The following is a 17,460-nucleotide window of genomic DNA, read 5'->3' as shown; positions in this document are numbered from 1 at the left end:
CCATATGCTAAAACCAGGGATGCCCCGACCCAATACGCAGGTAGGTATACGAAAACGAGCAGCCGCTTGATCTATACATGCGTTATTGGGGGATCTAATAAAAGAGAACATACGATAACCTGGTATAAAGGCTTCTATCCCTCTAATGCCGGTATACTGGTTGTGCTCGAGATTCTATCCTCCTAAATACTACTAGAGAACACAAGTATAGCGCTGAAAGACCCATCCAGTCCCACGTGGACGTGGACAGCTCACTCTGCAACCCCAACGCAATACGCCTCGTCGACCCAGAACCCCGCCGTGCAATCCGCGGACACCGCCGGATTCCAGCCGTGGAAGTCCTCATCCGAGATCCCATAGAGCGCCTCGACCGTCGCGCACGTATCGCCAGCTACAGGTACGGGTCAGTTGCTAACCACAAAATCCATGAGATGCCAGGGTAGAGGACGGGACTCACATTTCGCAACATAATACATGCTACAGGCCGTCGGGATCCCAGACTGCGTTGGGGCGGGCGCAGACGCCGGCGCAAGGCCAACGCAGTACGCCTCGTCGGCCCAGAAGCCGCTCGTGCAGTCGGACGAGACGGCCGGGTTCCACTGGTGGAACTGCGACGCGCTGATGCCGTATGTGGATGCGACGGAGGCGCAGGTGTCGCCGGCTGCATTGCATCATCGGAGTCGTTAGTTTGTAGTTCAAGTTCAAGTTCACGTTTATGACGTGGTACACAAATATAAGCAATGGTACGTTGGTCGGGTAACTTACACTTGGCAACGTAGTATTTGTTGCAGTTGGGGGGGATGCCGGTTTGCGTTGCCGCAGGAGCAGTCACGGATTGGGTGGTAGAGGTGCTTATGGATGAGCTGGCGCTGCTGCTGGTGGATTTGGTCGTAGTAGTGGTGGTGGTGGTGCTGCTGCTGCTGGAGACACCCACGCAGTACGCCTCATCCGCCCAGAAGCCTCCTGTGCAGTCGGACGAAACGGCCGGGTTCCACTGTAGGAACTGAGCTTCTGTGATCCCGAACTTAGCGGCTACCGTAGCGCATGTATCGCCAGCTATGGTGGAAAGGGTCGGGCATGTTAGCGAAAAGACCTAGGGGAACTCGAGGGGTTTGCAGGATCCATTTTACGTACACTGCGCCACGTAGTATGCATCACAGGCAGCAGGTATGCCAGTCTGAGTTGGAGCCGGGGGCGCCGTTGGCGCGGTGGTGGTGGAAGTCGTAGTGTTGGTGCTGCTGGTGGAATTCGAAGCCCAATCCCAACCATCCAGCGGGTCGACGCAGTAGGCGTCATTGGCGACGAGGTCGGTATCGCAGCTCGTCTTGTTGAGAGAGGGGTTTGCCACGGTAAAGAGGTTAATGGCGATTTGGTTCGACAGGCAGATCTGGGCGCATGTCAGGTTCAGACTTGCGTCGTGCACGAACCACGCGCCGCAGTCCAGGGTTGTCCCCGGCGCCACCTGTGACCCTGTCGGCGGATCGACTACGACTTGCTCATAGGTGCTGCCGCTGTCCGGGGCTTGGCCGGTGTATGTCCCACCTGGCGTTGACACGCACAAGGTCGAGCCCCAAGAGGGGTTCGCGTTGTGGAGGTTGCTGCAGCTGGCGTCGAGCATGGAGTTGAACGCGATGATGTTTGCCGTCAGGAGGCCGTTGTCGGCAGCGATGGAGCTGCAGGTGTCGCCGGGTTGCACGGTGTAGACGGCGTTGCAGGTTGACGGCAAGCAGAGGGTGGTGCCTGCGGCGATGGCAGAGCAGTTGTGGATGTTGGAATTGATGTAGAACATAGTCGCCGACGAAACGCCGTACCCCAAGGCGATCGAGTCGCAGGTATCCCCGTCTTGGGTGGTGTACGTTTTGCCCGACACACACTTGGCTGTGGTTTGGGGCACTGTCACGTTGAAGGCGCTTTCTGTGGCGTTGAGATTGATCACGGTCAGATTGCAGGTCTCCGCGACGTACGCATACGACGACTGCCAGTCCTCGTCATACTCGTCATTGTAGGCGTCAGCCTGCATGAGCGCCAGCTTTTGTACATTGCAGTACGAGCAGAGATTGGGCTCCGGGAGGTCTGCGAGGTCTTCCACCTCGGGGAAGGCAGCGATGATGTCGTTGCAGTTCTCGCCGGTGGTGGGGTCGACAAAGCAGGACTGGTTCCAGTTGCCCCAGAGCAGGTCCAGCATGTCCAGGAAGGGAAGACCGGGCACGAGAGATGCGGAGGAGCCGCAGGTTGAGTCAATTGTTTGGTGCAGTTCGGCAATGGAGGCCTCGCAGCCTGCGCTGCAGACCTGCGCAGTTATGGTGTCGTTGTCAAAGCTCCCAATGTATCCGTCCGTCATGAGAGAGGCAGTCTGGTCGGCGCAGTCGACTGTCTGATACAGTGCTGCCTCACAGGACGGGTCCAGGCCGATGGTGGACAAGGAACCGTTGGGAAACATGGCAATGCCCGGAAATGTTGACTCCCGCTTGTGATGATGATGTCGAGCAGCGTGTAAGTGGGTGAAGTGATGGGCGTGCGCAGCAACCATGCTGCTCCCAGCAGCCCAGATGAAGGCAGAGGCCCCCACCAGGGGAATGGCGAGTACCATGCTGACTCGTTGTTGAAGCAAGCTGCAGAGACGGGGTAAGGAAGGACGAGGAATGGAAAACGACGCAACACGGTATAAAACAAATCAAAGAATGCCGAGGTGTCGGAGGTCACCGGAAAGAGATAACCCTGACAGATCGAACGTGAACGCCAGATGACATTATTTGTCACGGTCTCCGTGTTTCGGCCATTCCCTAGATTTGCATTTCTTCCAAGGCCGAGGCTAGTGGACTGAAATTTGCAGTTGCATGCAGTCGTCTGGTGCCATCCAGCTTCATGATACTGGACTTCTGAAAGGACTGCTGGTTCTACAGGACAAGACTGCCTGCAGTCAGGGCCATGTCACCTGTAGTGCTAGCGAAGCTGGGGGAAATTGCAGTGGGTCATGCTATAATACTGGAATCATGAAGCTGATCCGTTGGTCATTGAGACTCCTGCAGTTTTCGGACTAGCCCTCGCCGTAGCCTTAAGCTTGTGGAGTTCGTGCCCTGTAAGCGAAGCTACGAACGCATCCCAGAGGATACAAGCATAGCCTAGTCGAAGGATGACCCACTGCGTTCCTGGACCTGACCAGGCCTCGAGTGCATGTGCTCCAGGGTTCTTTTTCCTTTCAGATGCGCTCCTGGTTCTTATTCAGCCCTGTCCGTTCTGGTCAGGCTGTAAGATACAGTTCCGCATCCACAACTTATGCCACTGGTGAATCACACACCCCAGGCCTATGTGCATCGTTTCCTGTGCTATCGAGGCGGTAATGCTCCGGCACTAGTGCACTAGCAGCAGGGGATACCGGCATGGCTCCATTGAAGGAAACACCCTTGTGACCCTGTGGACCCTCCTTTAGTTAGGGCAATGGAGTAGCATCGCCGGATTACCGCGGGTGTGCCTGATTATCACTGGCCATTCCGCCAGAGCCTCGATTTGATTGACCTCCGTCCTCGTAATCTATCCATCGTCGCTGCGATCTGTGCATTCCGGAAGCCACTGCAGCAAAGTAAACGTTCTTACCTCTGGAACCGTCTCTTTTCCATCCATTGCTAGAAGTCTGCTGATGACCGGCTGGTCCCGCCTCGACTGCGAAAGAAAACCGCTGCTTCGCACTTGCAGGAAGCGGCCATCCTCCGTGGCTTTCGGTCTCGGCCTCGTGGTATCCATTCTCCATCCGACTAATTTAGCGCGTTGACGGCACGATGCCTGGGTACCCGCGTCGAGACTGTCCAGTGCATTGTTCCATCAGGCGGAAGGCACCATAGCAGCAACCTCCGACGCATAAATAATCCCCGTGAAGCCTTTCTTCCTACCATACCATCTATCATATTCCATCTTTGCTCTCCCTCTCTGACATCATTTCCTCCCGCCTGACGAGCCGAGCAATGTTGGCCAGCATTGCCGCTGCTCTCCTCGCAGGCCTGGGGTCCCTCCCCCAGGCCCTGGCCGACACATACTGCGACGAAAACGTGCCATGCGCGATCGGCTGCTGCGGCAAATACAACGTCTGCGGGATGGGCCCGACCTACTGCGGCGCAGACAACTGCATCAACAACTGCGATTCCAAGGCAGAATGCAACCCGGGCGACTGGCCGTCTGAGTACGTGAACAGCACCGCCTGCCCGCTGAACGTCTGCTGCAGCAAGTACGGCTTCTGCGGGACAACCGAGGACTTCTGCGGCGACTCGAAGGTCACGCGGCCCTCGTGCGACGTCGGCTCGCAGTCCCTGACGCGCGTCATCGGGTACTACGCGTCCGCGGGCGCTTCCAGGGTCTGCGGCGGCATGCAGCCGGCTTCGTTCCCGCAGGGCGTCTACTCGCATGTCTATTTTGCGTTCGGAAGCATCGACCCCGATACGCTGGAGGTCGTGCCGGACGCGCAGTCCGACGAAACGCTCTACCAGGAGCTCAAGGCGCTGCAATCGCGCGACCTAGGCCAGAAGCTGTGGCTGTCGATTGGGGGGTGGACGTTCTCGGACGATGGGTCGCCGACGGCAACGACGTTCTCCGACGTTGCGGCCGCCGACGACGCGCACCAGGAGGTGTTTTTTGTCTCGCTAACCCTCTTCATGCTGACCTGGGGCTTTGACGGCGTGGACATCGACTGGGAGTATCCGGCTGCAACGGACCGCAACGGCCGCGCCGAGGACTACGAGAACTTCCCGGCCTTCCTGAAAAACCTCCGCAAGGCGCTCGATCAGTACAACTTCGGGCTGTCCGTCACCCTACCCACGAGCTACTGGTACCTGCAGCACTTTGACCTCACGGCGATTGAGCCCACCGTCGACTGGTTCAACTACATGAGTTATGACCTGCACGGAACGTGGGACATGGGCAATGAGTGGACGGGCGCGTACCTGTCCGCACACACCAACCTCACCGAGATTGAAACGGCGCTGGATTTGCTCTGGCGGAACAATATCACGGCGTCCAAGGTGAATCTCGGACTGGCGTTCTACGGGCGCAGCTTCACGCTGGCCAGTGTGGATTGTACCGAGCCCGGTTGCGAGTATCTATCTGCCGGTGACAAGGGCAGCTGCAGCGATACCGCGGGGATTCTCTTCAACAGCGAAATCGCCAACTTGATCAGTGACAAGGACCTCACCCCGACATTTTACAAGGACGCCGCGGTCAAGGCGGTCTCCTGGGACAATGACCAATGGGTTTCGTTTGACGACAAGGACACCTTCAAGCTCAAGGGTGATTTCGCCAAGTCGCAATGTCTGGGAGGCGTGCTCGTCTGGTCGGTTGACTACGACGACTCCAGCCACACGTATTCCAAGGGCCTGGCTGCGGCGTTGGGGAACAGGCTCAACGTCAATATCAGCAGTGGGCTGACTGTCAGTTCCTTCGGTGCGATGGCTGCCATGAGCGGTGGCACGATCAAAAAGCTCGATGAGGACGAGACTACCACCACCACAGGCGGACAGGAGAAGTACTGCCGTTTCATCAACTGCGGCGATCTGTGCCCGAGCGGTTACACCACTGTCTACCGCGACGATAAGAAACCCGAGCTCATGCTCGACTCGACGCATTGCCCGCCAGGCTCCAAGCAGACGCAGACGCTCTGCTGCCCGACAGCAAGCGAAGTGCCGACCTGTCGCTGGCGAGGCTTCCACAACAACGGCCACTGCAAGCCCGGGTGCAACGACGACGAGGTGGAGATTGGCACTGTCCACAAGGGCTGCAGCAAGGGCTACCAGTCCGCCTGCTGCACCATCACCGAGTCCACCAAGCCCTGGACCAAGTGCCAGTGGACCACCAGCTGCTCCAAGGACCAGACCTGCCCCTCGGACTTCCCAACCTACATCACGAGCTCGCGCCAGGGGTTCGGCGGCCAGCCCTCATGCGACGGCAGCCACTGGTATAACCTCTGCTGCCCGGACTCGTCGCCGCCCGATGCATTCACGAACTGTCAGTGGGCCGGCCACGAGGTCGAGTTCACCAACACGAAGTACTGCAGCGACGCCTGTCCTAGCGGGTCGATCCGCATCGCCGAGCAAGACATCGAGATTCTCTGGGGCGCCGGCAAGACCGCCAACACGGACGACTGCTACTACGGCACTGAGGCATACTGCTGCAAAGGCACCAAGGAGACAACCTTAAAGGGCCGCAGCTCAACCGTCTACCAAGACCAAACGGCCGAGGATTTCGCCACGTATCTGAAGAAGTTCCTGTCCGACCCCGTTTGCCCGCCCGACTGGGACTCGCAGTACAGCCCCGTCTACACCTGGGATGCGCGTCGACGGCGTCGCGATCTAGATCTCCAGGGCCGCGCCACCGTCTCAGACGAACAACGAACGGTCCTCACTTTCCTCCTCCCCATCATGGAAGTCTGGCTGACCTCCGAGTACCCGCGCGAAGACCTAACGGCCATCTGGACGGACGCGGTGGAGGATGCCGGGCTGAGCGAACAAGCCGCCAACATCAGCACATTCCGCGAGCCGCTCTTCGGCGAGTACCAGTCCGACTGGGTGTCGACGCCCAACTATGCGCCCGCAACCGTGATCGCAGACGCACTCTGCAGCATCGCCGATTCGGCCGACGGGCTGAATGAGCTCGCGCTCGCCACAGAGGTCATGTGCGAAGACCTGGAGAATGACCCGGACAGCGAAGACGCAGCCCTCGCCCGCCGCTCCCTTACGGAGTCCTGCATGAACGACCGCTCCAGCAACGGCGTGCAGCCCACCATCACCGCTGCCCTGCGCGGCGTCCTCAACGTACGTCCTACCGACCTACCTACCCTCCCATCACAAAGACCCTACCCCACCACACCCAGCTAACACGCAACCTCGCGAACGCAGGGTGACCTAAGCATCCACTATCTCCGCTGGGTAAACGCAGGCGGGACGCAATTCCTGCTAGAAATCGGGTTCTGGATCGGGCCCACGCCGGGCGTCGCGCCCGACGACACCTTGCGCGCCCAATACGCCGACACAAGCCACACGGCCGCCACGGACCGCTGGATCATCATGCACCTGCATATTGACCTGGGGCGGCTGACATTCCGCTCGAACTCGCCGGCCTGGTACCCCGGTGTCACAACAGTGACCGTCTACCACAGCCAGGGCACGTACCGGCCGCCAGCAGTGACGCAGGGCCGCACCGCAGACCTCCGCGCTGAGTTCCGGCGCTCATCCAACTACGCGAACGGGGTGTGGAATACAGGCGATCTGCGCGACTATAATGCGCGCACGCAGGCGCTGCGCTGCTTTGTGCCTGCGCAAACGGGCAACAGGAACAACCATAACCAGGCGGAGAGCCATCGGCTATATGTGGGCAGTTCGAGGGCGAACCAGATCCGCGAAACGAGGGGTGTGACGAGGCCCGGGGGGTATATGGAGTTGTTGAATGGATTTGTGAGTGTTCCACCTTGCCTCTAAACGAGGTTTTGTGTAGGGTTTGCCGCGCATGCTAACGAGATCCGGCAGAGTCTGTGGTTGTATGAGCGCGGGGTATTCTCGACGACGAACCTGCAGATGCTCTTCCCGCGGCTTCTTGAGCTGGGCGCGAGTAATGCGGATGACTTTCCGACTCCGACCAGCCAGGACTACACGGATTATTTCGAGCCGATGGATGGGGCGTTTGATCGCAATTTTATGCCCGGGGAAGGGGGTGATGCGCCGGATCTGTCGAAGGCTGAGAGCTGATAGGATGGTAATAGCTTAGCTTGTACGGTAGACCACGGACAGCTTTGGTTGGATTCTGATGGACATACCTTATACCCTATATACAAGGCGATTAGCCAATTCCCAGTGTTCTATATGTCAAAACCAAATGGTCATATCACTGTCAAAAGAAGGATGACGGCATGAATATGCTAAGGTATATTCAAAACAACACATATAAAGCAAGAAGCAACCCCAGACTACCATTCTACCACGCCATAGATACATGCCCCCACTACACAGAAAATAAGCCGCCCCTCCTCATCCCATGCGGATAGACAATTAGCGCACTAACAAACAACCCTACTGTAATCCCAATTACCGTCTGAATCATTCCGTACCCAAGACTTGTCAAGGATGTCCCCCCGCTTCCGCCCGACGTATCCGCCGTGCCATTGCGCACCGCACCAGGATACTCAATCGCGCTTAAGATAGAACCGGACCACGCCAAGCCAGAGGGCACAAGAGCAAAGATACCCGGGATCGTCGAGCTGACCGCATTACCGTGCCAGATGCGGCTGTATGCTGTATAGAATAGCCAAGAGTCTGATTGTGAATACGCCAACAGTGTTCGCAACTTCTAAGGAGTATCCCAGCCGCTTGGTGCCAAAGTAATTAGTTACAGAGCCCGCAATCTTAATTAGGATGATGATGGGTGTCTGGCGGAGTTTGGCTTAATTAATTAGTACAATAATAAAACAGTATACCATGAATAAAAAAAAAGTATAATATATATAGACACTTTCCTAGACTAATTAGCAGGCATAAGTAATATTACTTATTATTCTATAATTTATAGTATTATAAATTATTATGCTAACTATAATACTATAGCCAAGGAAGAAAGAGTAAATAATAGTATAAATAAGTTAGATAAAGCTAGTAATTATTTACTAAAATGTAAAGTTATTATTTAAACTAATTATAAGAACATAATATACTTAATAAATTAAAGAGGCTTAATAGTAATAATATAATTAGCTTTCCCTTCATATATTTCTTCTTTTACTCCTGTAAAACAGCCGGTTCCATTCATCTAATTGAATATAGCGGTAAAAACAATGCATATCATTACTTAATAAGAATCTGGTCATAAAGCTCCCCCTGCACCTGTTCCGCCTCCTCTAACCACTTTATCTATAACTCTTTTAATATAGACCTTAATACCCCACACATTGCATTAATAGCACTCCCTGTAAGCCTTGTAATAACCCTTTTTCTTACTTTCTTTTTTTCCCTATCTTTTACTAAAAACTAGGCATCCCCTATCCCTATTAACTTAAAATTAATGAAAATATTTAAATAATACTTTTTTTAACTAATCTTATGCATGGACAAGCTCCTAACTTCTATATTTAATACATTTTATTTTAACTATTAAGACTGCACCTTTAAGTCCTACTAAAACCTTTTTATTCATGCTTTTACTAGCGTGGTAAAACTCACTACGGGCAATATTACTATTATTATTAATAAAATAATTTACAAGCTTATTATTAAGGGAGTTTTAAGACCCTAAACTTAAATAAAAAATCTTAACTATGCTTGCTATTATATTTTTAGTATTTTAAGGTTCTATACTGTATTATACTATCTATTTTTAATAAATTTTCCTGGCCCCTAACCTCACTATTTATTTATTATAAAAGATTATGGCTGCTGTAACTACACGCACACAGCATTAACTTAAGATATTAACATGTATGCTTGTAAATTAATTAGCAAACTTCTTATATTAACTTGCCCGGAGAATTAAGGCTTAAAGGCGGCTTTTAAAACATAAGGTTATGAATTTATTCCTAAGAATTAACTATACTTAGGGAAGCACAGGCAGCTAATTTTACTAGCTTTTTTAACTAATAAAAAGCATAAACTTTTAATTACTAGAGCTCTTTATAGATTAATATTATAAAAATAAATATTAATTAAAGGGACTTATATAATAGTTCCCTAAATTAAATAGAAATATTACTGTGTAGTTTGGAAATAATCAAAAATTATTAATATTAATGTTAGCTTGGCTTGCCAAACAGTCCTAGTTACTGTAAGAAGCAGGTTCCCTGATGGATCGAAATCAACGTATCTGCAATACCAGCTTAGGAAAAGGAGGAAGTAAAGGCGTTTAATAAGAACCCAGTTTATTATGTAGATTAATGCTGAAGATTAGAATTCCCCCTTCGCGGGGATCTGTCTTTAGTACGCGCTTAGTCAGCGCTTGGCGGATGCCTTAGGCATCCACGGATAGTAGGTAGGCGTTATGATAAGCATGGCCTTATAGTTACCCTCCCCCCTTGCAGGCCTTGGTCCCTAAGGCCGGGGTAAGCAGTACTAACTTCTTTAAATACATGCATGTAAGCGCTGGTAAAAACCCTCCGCGGCAGTAAAACCTCCTTTATAGGCGGGAAACCTATTATAATATAGGGAAAAGGCCTTCTTACTAGTAACCACCACTTTTTATAAACCTCCGCGGTCCCTAAGTTCTTTAACTTGCAGGTGCTCTTTACCTAGAAGCTTATTTACAAGATATTCCGCCTTATAATACTAGTCTTAACTTTATTATATAGGCTATTATAATTTCACTACTTTGCGGGGTATAAACCTTACTTTAAAGGTAAGTTTATAGCTAAAAGGTAAGGTAAAGGCTTTATCCACGCGGGATATAAATAATTCCTTCCTGCTTTAAATCCTCCCTCTTTTCCTTTTTCCCTAGCTTGTATTAACTTTCTTAAGGTAAGCCCTTTTAAGACTTTTTTTACTTAGCCGCGTGTTCCCTTTTACATGCCTAAGAGTCTTGCAAGCATTCTATCCTCTTTTAGTATAACTTTACTAAAAGTACACCTTTAAGGCGTGTAAATAAGTAATTATAAAAAATAAGGGCGCCTGTGCCTAGTATTTACTTATATTTTCTTGTATTTTTTCTTTATTTTTTCCTTTTAGCGGGGCCTGTATATAATTAGGTAAAGTGTTTTCTCCTTCCGCGGGCTGGACCCGTGAAATTTAAAGGTTTTTCTTTTACATGTAATTCCTATAAAAACTTCCTAAAAACTTATAAATACTGTAGGCCACTTACAGGCTCCCATGTATTATTTTTTTCCGTGTACCCCTTTTACTTAACAAGGTATAATTATTTACTAGTTTTATTTCCCTTGCTATCCTCCGCGGGCTTCCGCTCGCGGATGGCTTCGGGCGTTTATTCCTGCGCCTCCTTATCCGCGAGGCGCACTGGGAATTATTCTATAGGGTTTATGCTGTTAAGCTCTTGGTGCTCGCGGAGCATGAAAACATAAAAAATATTATATCCGCGGAACCCAGCAGGAGTATCTAGCCGGTAAGTATTCTTACTAATATATTTACTTATTCTTTATAAACTATGATACCGCTAACCTAGCTTCCGGCTCGGGCGGACACTATCCTAGTTCTTAAAGCTAACTTATATAAACTCGCCAATCTTAAAGGTCTTCGCGATGCGCTTCTTATTATAATACTTTTTCTAGTACTCGCGAGCCTGTTTTAGGGCTTGCATAGCCCCCTTACAAAGCTTCTAGAGCTTTACAGCATGCCTGGTAGTGCCTGGCTTGGCCATGTTAGTAATATCTGGCTAATTATTTAATATAATTACTCTTGGATCTTTCCTAGTTACCATGCAAAAGGGTGTTATCTTAATAAAGGCTTGCTCCGCGTTATTATACATAAACTCTGCAAGTGGTAAGAAGCTAACCTAGTTATCCTGGTTAAAATTTATATAACTTCACAGGTACTGCTTTAAAACACTGTTTAAGCGCTCTGTCTGGCTATTAGTCTAGGAATAGTACACGGTGCTTATTACATGCTTAATACTTAGGTAATATATAAGCTCTAATTAAAACCCCTGCGCGAAGACTAACTTATGATTACTTATAATTACTGCAGGTATATTATGCAGTTTAATTACCTTATAAATAAGAATCTCTGCAAGTTCTAGTCCCTTAATAATCTTATAAACTAGGATAAAATAAGCTATCTTGCTTAAGTAATTTATTATCACTAGGATAGTATTATATAGCTACTAGTCTAGGTCCGCGGACCACCTGCTAGCTGGTAAATTAGTAATAAAATCCATGCTAATTTATTCCCAGATATTCTGCGGAACCTGCAGCGGCTATAACAGCCCTTGCTGCTTATCACGCGAGACCCTAAAACCTAAGCATACCGCGCAAGCCTTGCAGTACTAAGACATAAACTATTATATCCATAGCTAGTAAAATTACCGGGTAATAAGCTCCTGTGTTTTCTTCTTAGTAAAATATCCTGCAAGGGGATTATTATATAGCTTTATAAGTATCTCCAGGCATAGGAAATACTGGTTAGGAATATATACCTTTTTATTACAGAAAAGTAATCCTTTTTAATTTAACCAGCGCACTAGCTTTAATTTACCCCCTTTAAGTATAATAAACTCTTTACTAGGATTTACCAGGGCCCTGTAAACTTCCTGTGTAGTTTAGTCCTTTTTTAGTAGCTTAGGCAGCCTCTTTATAAGATTTACTAAAGGGTTATTATAATAGGGTCTAACCCTATATATAATCTTGCAAGCTCTTACTCGCGTGGTGTAAAGTGCTTTAACTTTTATGCTATATACTACTATAATCCTCGCGAGCAGCCACTCTCCTAAGTATATAAGAATAAGCTAATCCGCGGAGGCCTGCAAGGCCAAGACAAACCCCTTTACAGGGCTATTATATAAATCTAGTTCTTTTATAAAGGCTAAACTAAGCTATTTTTATAGCTTATTTAATACTTAAGTGCCATACTTAAGCTTGTTCTCGCGGCGGGCTAAATCTATATAATCTACCCTTTGCAAAGGACTGTCTGCAGGATTAAGCTTGCCTGCTTTATAAACCACGCGGAAGTTAAATCCCGCGAGAAACTAAGACTAATAAATCTGTATTTATAATAAGGTCTTAGTTTAAGATTAAAAGCTCTGCAGGGCTTTATAATTTATAATTACTTTAATTTTTATATAATAACCTTCCAGGTAGTGCCGCCATTTATAAAAACTTTTAATAATAGTAAGAAGCTCCTGCTTGCTAACCCTGTAGTTATACTTAGATAGCTATATCTTCCTAGAGAAGAATGCCACAGGCCTTTAATACCTGCTATTATGCAGCTAGGTTAAGATACCATAAACTGCCTGGCCAGAAGCATTACTTTCTAGCCTTATGGGCAAGAACTTATTTTAATAAGTTAAGCTTATTATCTCGCGGAAGGCCTTTTTAATTATAATAAAGGCTGCGCAAGCCAGTATAATTATGATATTTTCTTAACTTTTTATTAACTAAGAAGTCCTATCCGCGGACTTCCTTAACAGGTCTGTAAGTAAAGCTATTAGCTAAGAGTATTTCTTAATAAAATACCCGTACTAGTTCGCAAACCTAATAAAAGCAAGGATCTTATAGACTATATATAACTTGGGCCATTTTATAATAATTACTACCTGCAAGGGCTTTATTTTAATGCCCTCCGGGGTAATAATATACCCCAAGAAGTTAATTTTTTTTACCGCGAAGATATACTTACTTTACTTATAAAATAAACTTGCCTCTTGCAAGTGTTTTAGCACTTCACGCACATGATAAACATGCTTTTTTTTATCCCGCGAGTATATAATTATATTATTCATGTATATTATAATAAAGATATCTAGGATATCGCGGAATACCTAGTTCGCGAATCCCTGGAACACCGCCGGCGTATTTATTAGGCTAAATAGCATAACCTTATACTTGTACAGGCTATATTTTATATAAAAAGCAGTTTTTTATTTATATCTGCGGGCAATGCGGATTTAATTAAACACATCGCGGAGGTCTAGCTGTAAGTATATCTTCCCTGTGCTAAGCCTTGTAATTATCTTTTTAATAAGGGGAAGAAGGTACCAGTTTTTAATAGTTACCGTGTTTAACCTATAATAGTCTGCACACATGTGTACGCTGCTGTCCTTTTTAGCAGTGTATAGTAATAAAGCGCCTGCAGGGGACTTGGATACCTGGATTTACCCCTTTGCAAGTATTATAAAGATATACTCGCGAATTACTAAGGCCTCCCGCGGAGAGTAATTATATAAGGGATTAAATAGTGGTTCCTTGCCTTTCTTAATCTTTATTTAAAGATCTACCCCTTCGCGGTAAGGGGGTAATTTATTTGCCTAATAGTTTAAAAACATGTCCGCGAAGTCCTAATACTATTTAGGTAGGTTTTTGCTAGTTAGTGCTCTGGCTTAGATCTTGCAGACCTAAAGTATTATTATCTCTTGTGGAGTAAACCCTTAGTTTATCTCCTCCGCGGAGACTAAGCTAATATTTATTAGCTTATAGTCCCTAAATACAAGGGAATACTCTGCCTATCTTGTGGTAGGATTATAAAGCATTAACCAGGCTATCCCTAGGATAGGCTGCAAGATATCTAGGCTTATAATAACTAGCTCGTGGAAGATCTTTTACACGCTACTAGTGTTTACTAGCTTTATCTTTATTTTTATAATGCCTTTATTACAGAGTTCTTGCTTATTTACCGTGGAGGTAAACACCTGCCAGGGGAGTATTCTCCACCCAGCCTGCTTGGCAAGCGTGGATAGCACCATGTTTACCATGCTTCCGCTATTTATAAGCGCTTGGTGTTTTATACTAACACTATTAGCCAGGCAAACCCTCGCGGACAAGAATAGTCTTTTTATAAGTAGCTTTATTCCGGCTGGCAACACCTTAGGCTGCTCCGCGGGAGTAAACAAGGCCTTAGTCTTTTCTTATAAAGTTACATGGCTTATACCTCCCGCGGGAAGGTTCCTAGAACCTTTTACCTCTAGGCTTACCATGCTTAACAGCGCCGTGTTCTTTAGTTACTTAAAGAACTAGCTATTCTCCGGGCAGTCTTATATAATATAATTTAGTAAGTGGTACCTAAAATAAAGGCCTGCCTTGTGATTTTTTTAATTACTTAATATTTACTTATAAAAAGTAACTTGTCCCGCGGGGGACCTGCCACCCTTAGTCCCAGACTGCGGGGGCTTTACAGACCTTAGTCTGGTTTATATGTTTATTCTCTTTTAGTTTTTTAAGGACCTAGAAGGCTTTAAGTTTTTATTTTATAAAGACTTAATTATTAGCTAGAGTTTAACCACTAACAAGGTTAAGTCTTGCTAGTTCTTTAACATCTCCAGTTACTCGCGAACCCACTGTTAAACTTTATATAGCAGGGATTCTAAATAAACATGTAGCTAAATTAGCTTAGGATTCTTAGCATCCTTACCTATCTCAATAATAACTTTATTAAATTACTTAAGGTAAGTATAAGTATCCTTTTTAGCCTGCGGCTTTGCCTGTAAGGCCTTTATCCAGGTTTCCTGGAGCCTATTACAAGGATTTTTAAGCTATTTTTTAAGAAACTTATAAAGGCTATTTTATCCTTTCTCCTGGTATTCCCGCGAGCCATTATCCTGCTATAGGGTATTAAGTATACTGTCTAGGTAAAGAATCACAAAGCCTAATTTCTTCTTCTTATCATATTTATTTAAAACCGCGAGTTATTATATTTAATTATAAAAGGTCTGGTAATTAGCAAAGTCCCTTGTAAAGTAGATTATATTTTTACTAGGTATTTATAGTAATTAATTTTATTTCTTTGCAGGGGGATTAGGATTAATTTTAAATATCCTGCAAGTATATTTTCGCGATTTCTAAATATCTAGCTCTGTAAGTTTTAAGCAAACTTGTAATTATTATTTAAGGGCTCAGGCCCTGTATTTTTTATTAAGGACTGCTAGGTTAATTTATTTAAGGGGTTAATCCCTAATTAGGGAGGTAGACTCCGCGGCTTTATTTTCCGCGGGGTGTAGGCTTGTATGTTTAGTTCTCTCCGCGAGCAAGTAGGCTTGGTCCTTGGTGCTTATGAAGGGGGTGTCTTATTATTTACCCTTGTGGATAGGGGTAAGCCGCGAGGATCTTCTTGGTCCAGTTATTATAAATAAGCTAATTTTGCAGGTTAAGCATTAAAATTATAAGAAGCAGGTTCCCTAATAAATTAAAATTAACATATCTGTAATACCAGCTTAGGAAAAGGAGGAAGTAAAGGCGTTTAATAAGAACCTAGTTTATTATATAAATTAATGCTAAAGATTAGAATTCCCCCTTCGCGGGGATCTGTCTTCAGTACGCGCTTAGTCAGCGCTTGGCGGATGCCTCAGGCATCCACGGATGGTAGGTAGGCGTCACGGTAAGCGTGGCCTTACAGTTACTATTACAATAAAAATGAAGGGTTATAGTAAAATTAAATATTAAGTCAGATTTAGGAAAGGCTTATTAAAAAATAATATATATATTATTTTAAGTAGCTCTACTTTAGTTAGTGTCCAGCCTTAAGCTATATAATAATTAGAAAATAACTAACCTAAATTTATAATGGGCATAAAGTTTTTGCTTTAGGGTAAGTTATTTAAAACTTAATACCACTAATAACTAAAAAATCTAAGGTATTATTATTATTAAAGTATGCGTACTAGGCCCCTAAGGTTTCTTTATAATAAAATAGGGCAGGGAAGTTATTAAAAAAGTATTAATCACCCTGTGTATATATCTTAGCCTTTTACTAGTTATAGGCATAATTACCTAATACTCGGCCCTACTTAATACATAAAATTACTGTTAATAATAATAACTATTAGGAAGTAGTTATTCATATACATGTATATTATTTCTTAATTTTTTAGTAGGTTAGAGTATTTATTAAGTAAGGTTTATAAAAGATATAATTTATTGATAAATTGGCAATGTTTTATTAAAAGTAAAGTGCTTAAGGGTGTTTAACCTCCCCTAGTATTATTTTTCTCCCCGCCAGTTTATTAGTGCCTAAATAATATTTAGCATATTTAAGATATTTACACTATTTACCTTACACCCTTCTATAGTAAAGTTAACCTAAAGTAAAGTGTAGAAATATACCAAATAAACTACTAAGGAAGGATTATTCTTTTTTTAAAAAGCCTTATAGCTATTTACTAAGATAAGTTCTTATATTTATAATTAATATATAATGCTTAAATAAAGTATAAAAATTTAAAGCCTTGGCATGTTTAAAAGTTTTAGCATAACTAGAGCTATATTTATTATTAATAAATTTTATTACCATAGCTTAAGAATAAACACATGTATTATATATATTTTATTTAATATAAACCTTAAATTATAAAACTTGAAAATTTTTAATAATTATTAAAAATAACTTTTAAATATTCTTATACAAGCTTCCCCTAAGTTAGGCCTCGCATAACTATTTTATGGCTAAGTTTAGTATAATCTAAAAAATCAACTTTCCGTGTTAGTAACTCCTTCCTATGAATATTACACTAAACTCTCCTATTTAGCTAGGGGGGGTTAATATGCTTTTATAAAAAATATTTAATAAGAAAAACTAGATATTATATGTTTTATAGTCTATTTCTTAGGCGGAAGGTTAGGAATCCCCAGGTAAAGAAAGTAAATTATAGGTTACTTTTTAAATTCGTAATTTATATAAATTTTATTACTTAGCATAAGGTAATCTTAATATTACCTTTTAATATATATTATTACTGTTTAGCAGGAGTATTAAATTTATTATTATTATTATTATTATTATTATTATTATTATTATTATTATTATTATTATTATTATTATTATTATTATTATTATTATTATTATTATTATT

General features: G+C 45.1%; 2 protein-coding genes across 2 annotated transcripts; one reads left to right on the top strand and one right to left on the bottom strand.

The window, feature by feature from the left end:
* Positions 1 to 251: 251 nt before the first annotated feature.
* On the bottom strand, positions 252 to 2,341 carry BDW74DRAFT_186928 (LysM peptidoglycan-binding domain-containing protein; the record flags this gene model as incomplete). The annotated part of the gene is made up of 4 exons (XM_073731350.1): positions 252 to 391; positions 458 to 661; positions 766 to 1,056; positions 1,135 to 2,341. 4 exons carry the CDS (start codon positions 2,339 to 2,341, stop codon positions 252 to 254), a joined length of 1,842 nt encoding a protein of 613 aa, XP_073580850.1.
* Positions 2,342 to 3,959: 1,618 nt separating this feature from the next.
* Positions 3,960 to 7,896, top strand: BDW74DRAFT_186926 (glycoside hydrolase family 18 protein; the record flags this gene model as incomplete). The annotated part of the gene is made up of 4 exons (XM_073731349.1): positions 3,960 to 6,296; positions 6,345 to 6,794; positions 6,879 to 7,433; positions 7,506 to 7,896. 4 exons carry the CDS (start codon positions 3,960 to 3,962, stop codon positions 7,722 to 7,724), a joined length of 3,561 nt encoding a protein of 1,186 aa, XP_073580849.1. The 3' UTR covers positions 7,725 to 7,896.
* Between the last annotated feature and the right edge of the window lie 9,564 nt (positions 7,897 to 17,460).

This window comes from Aspergillus multicolor (assembly GCF_047715735.1).
Source record: "Aspergillus multicolor strain CBS 133.54 unplaced genomic scaffold BDW74scaffold_25, whole genome shotgun sequence".
Taxonomy (NCBI): domain Eukaryota; kingdom Fungi; phylum Ascomycota; class Eurotiomycetes; order Eurotiales; family Aspergillaceae; genus Aspergillus; species Aspergillus multicolor.
The sequence above is the reverse complement of the archived record's forward strand: the minus strand, read 5'-3'. Positions and strand labels throughout refer to the sequence as shown.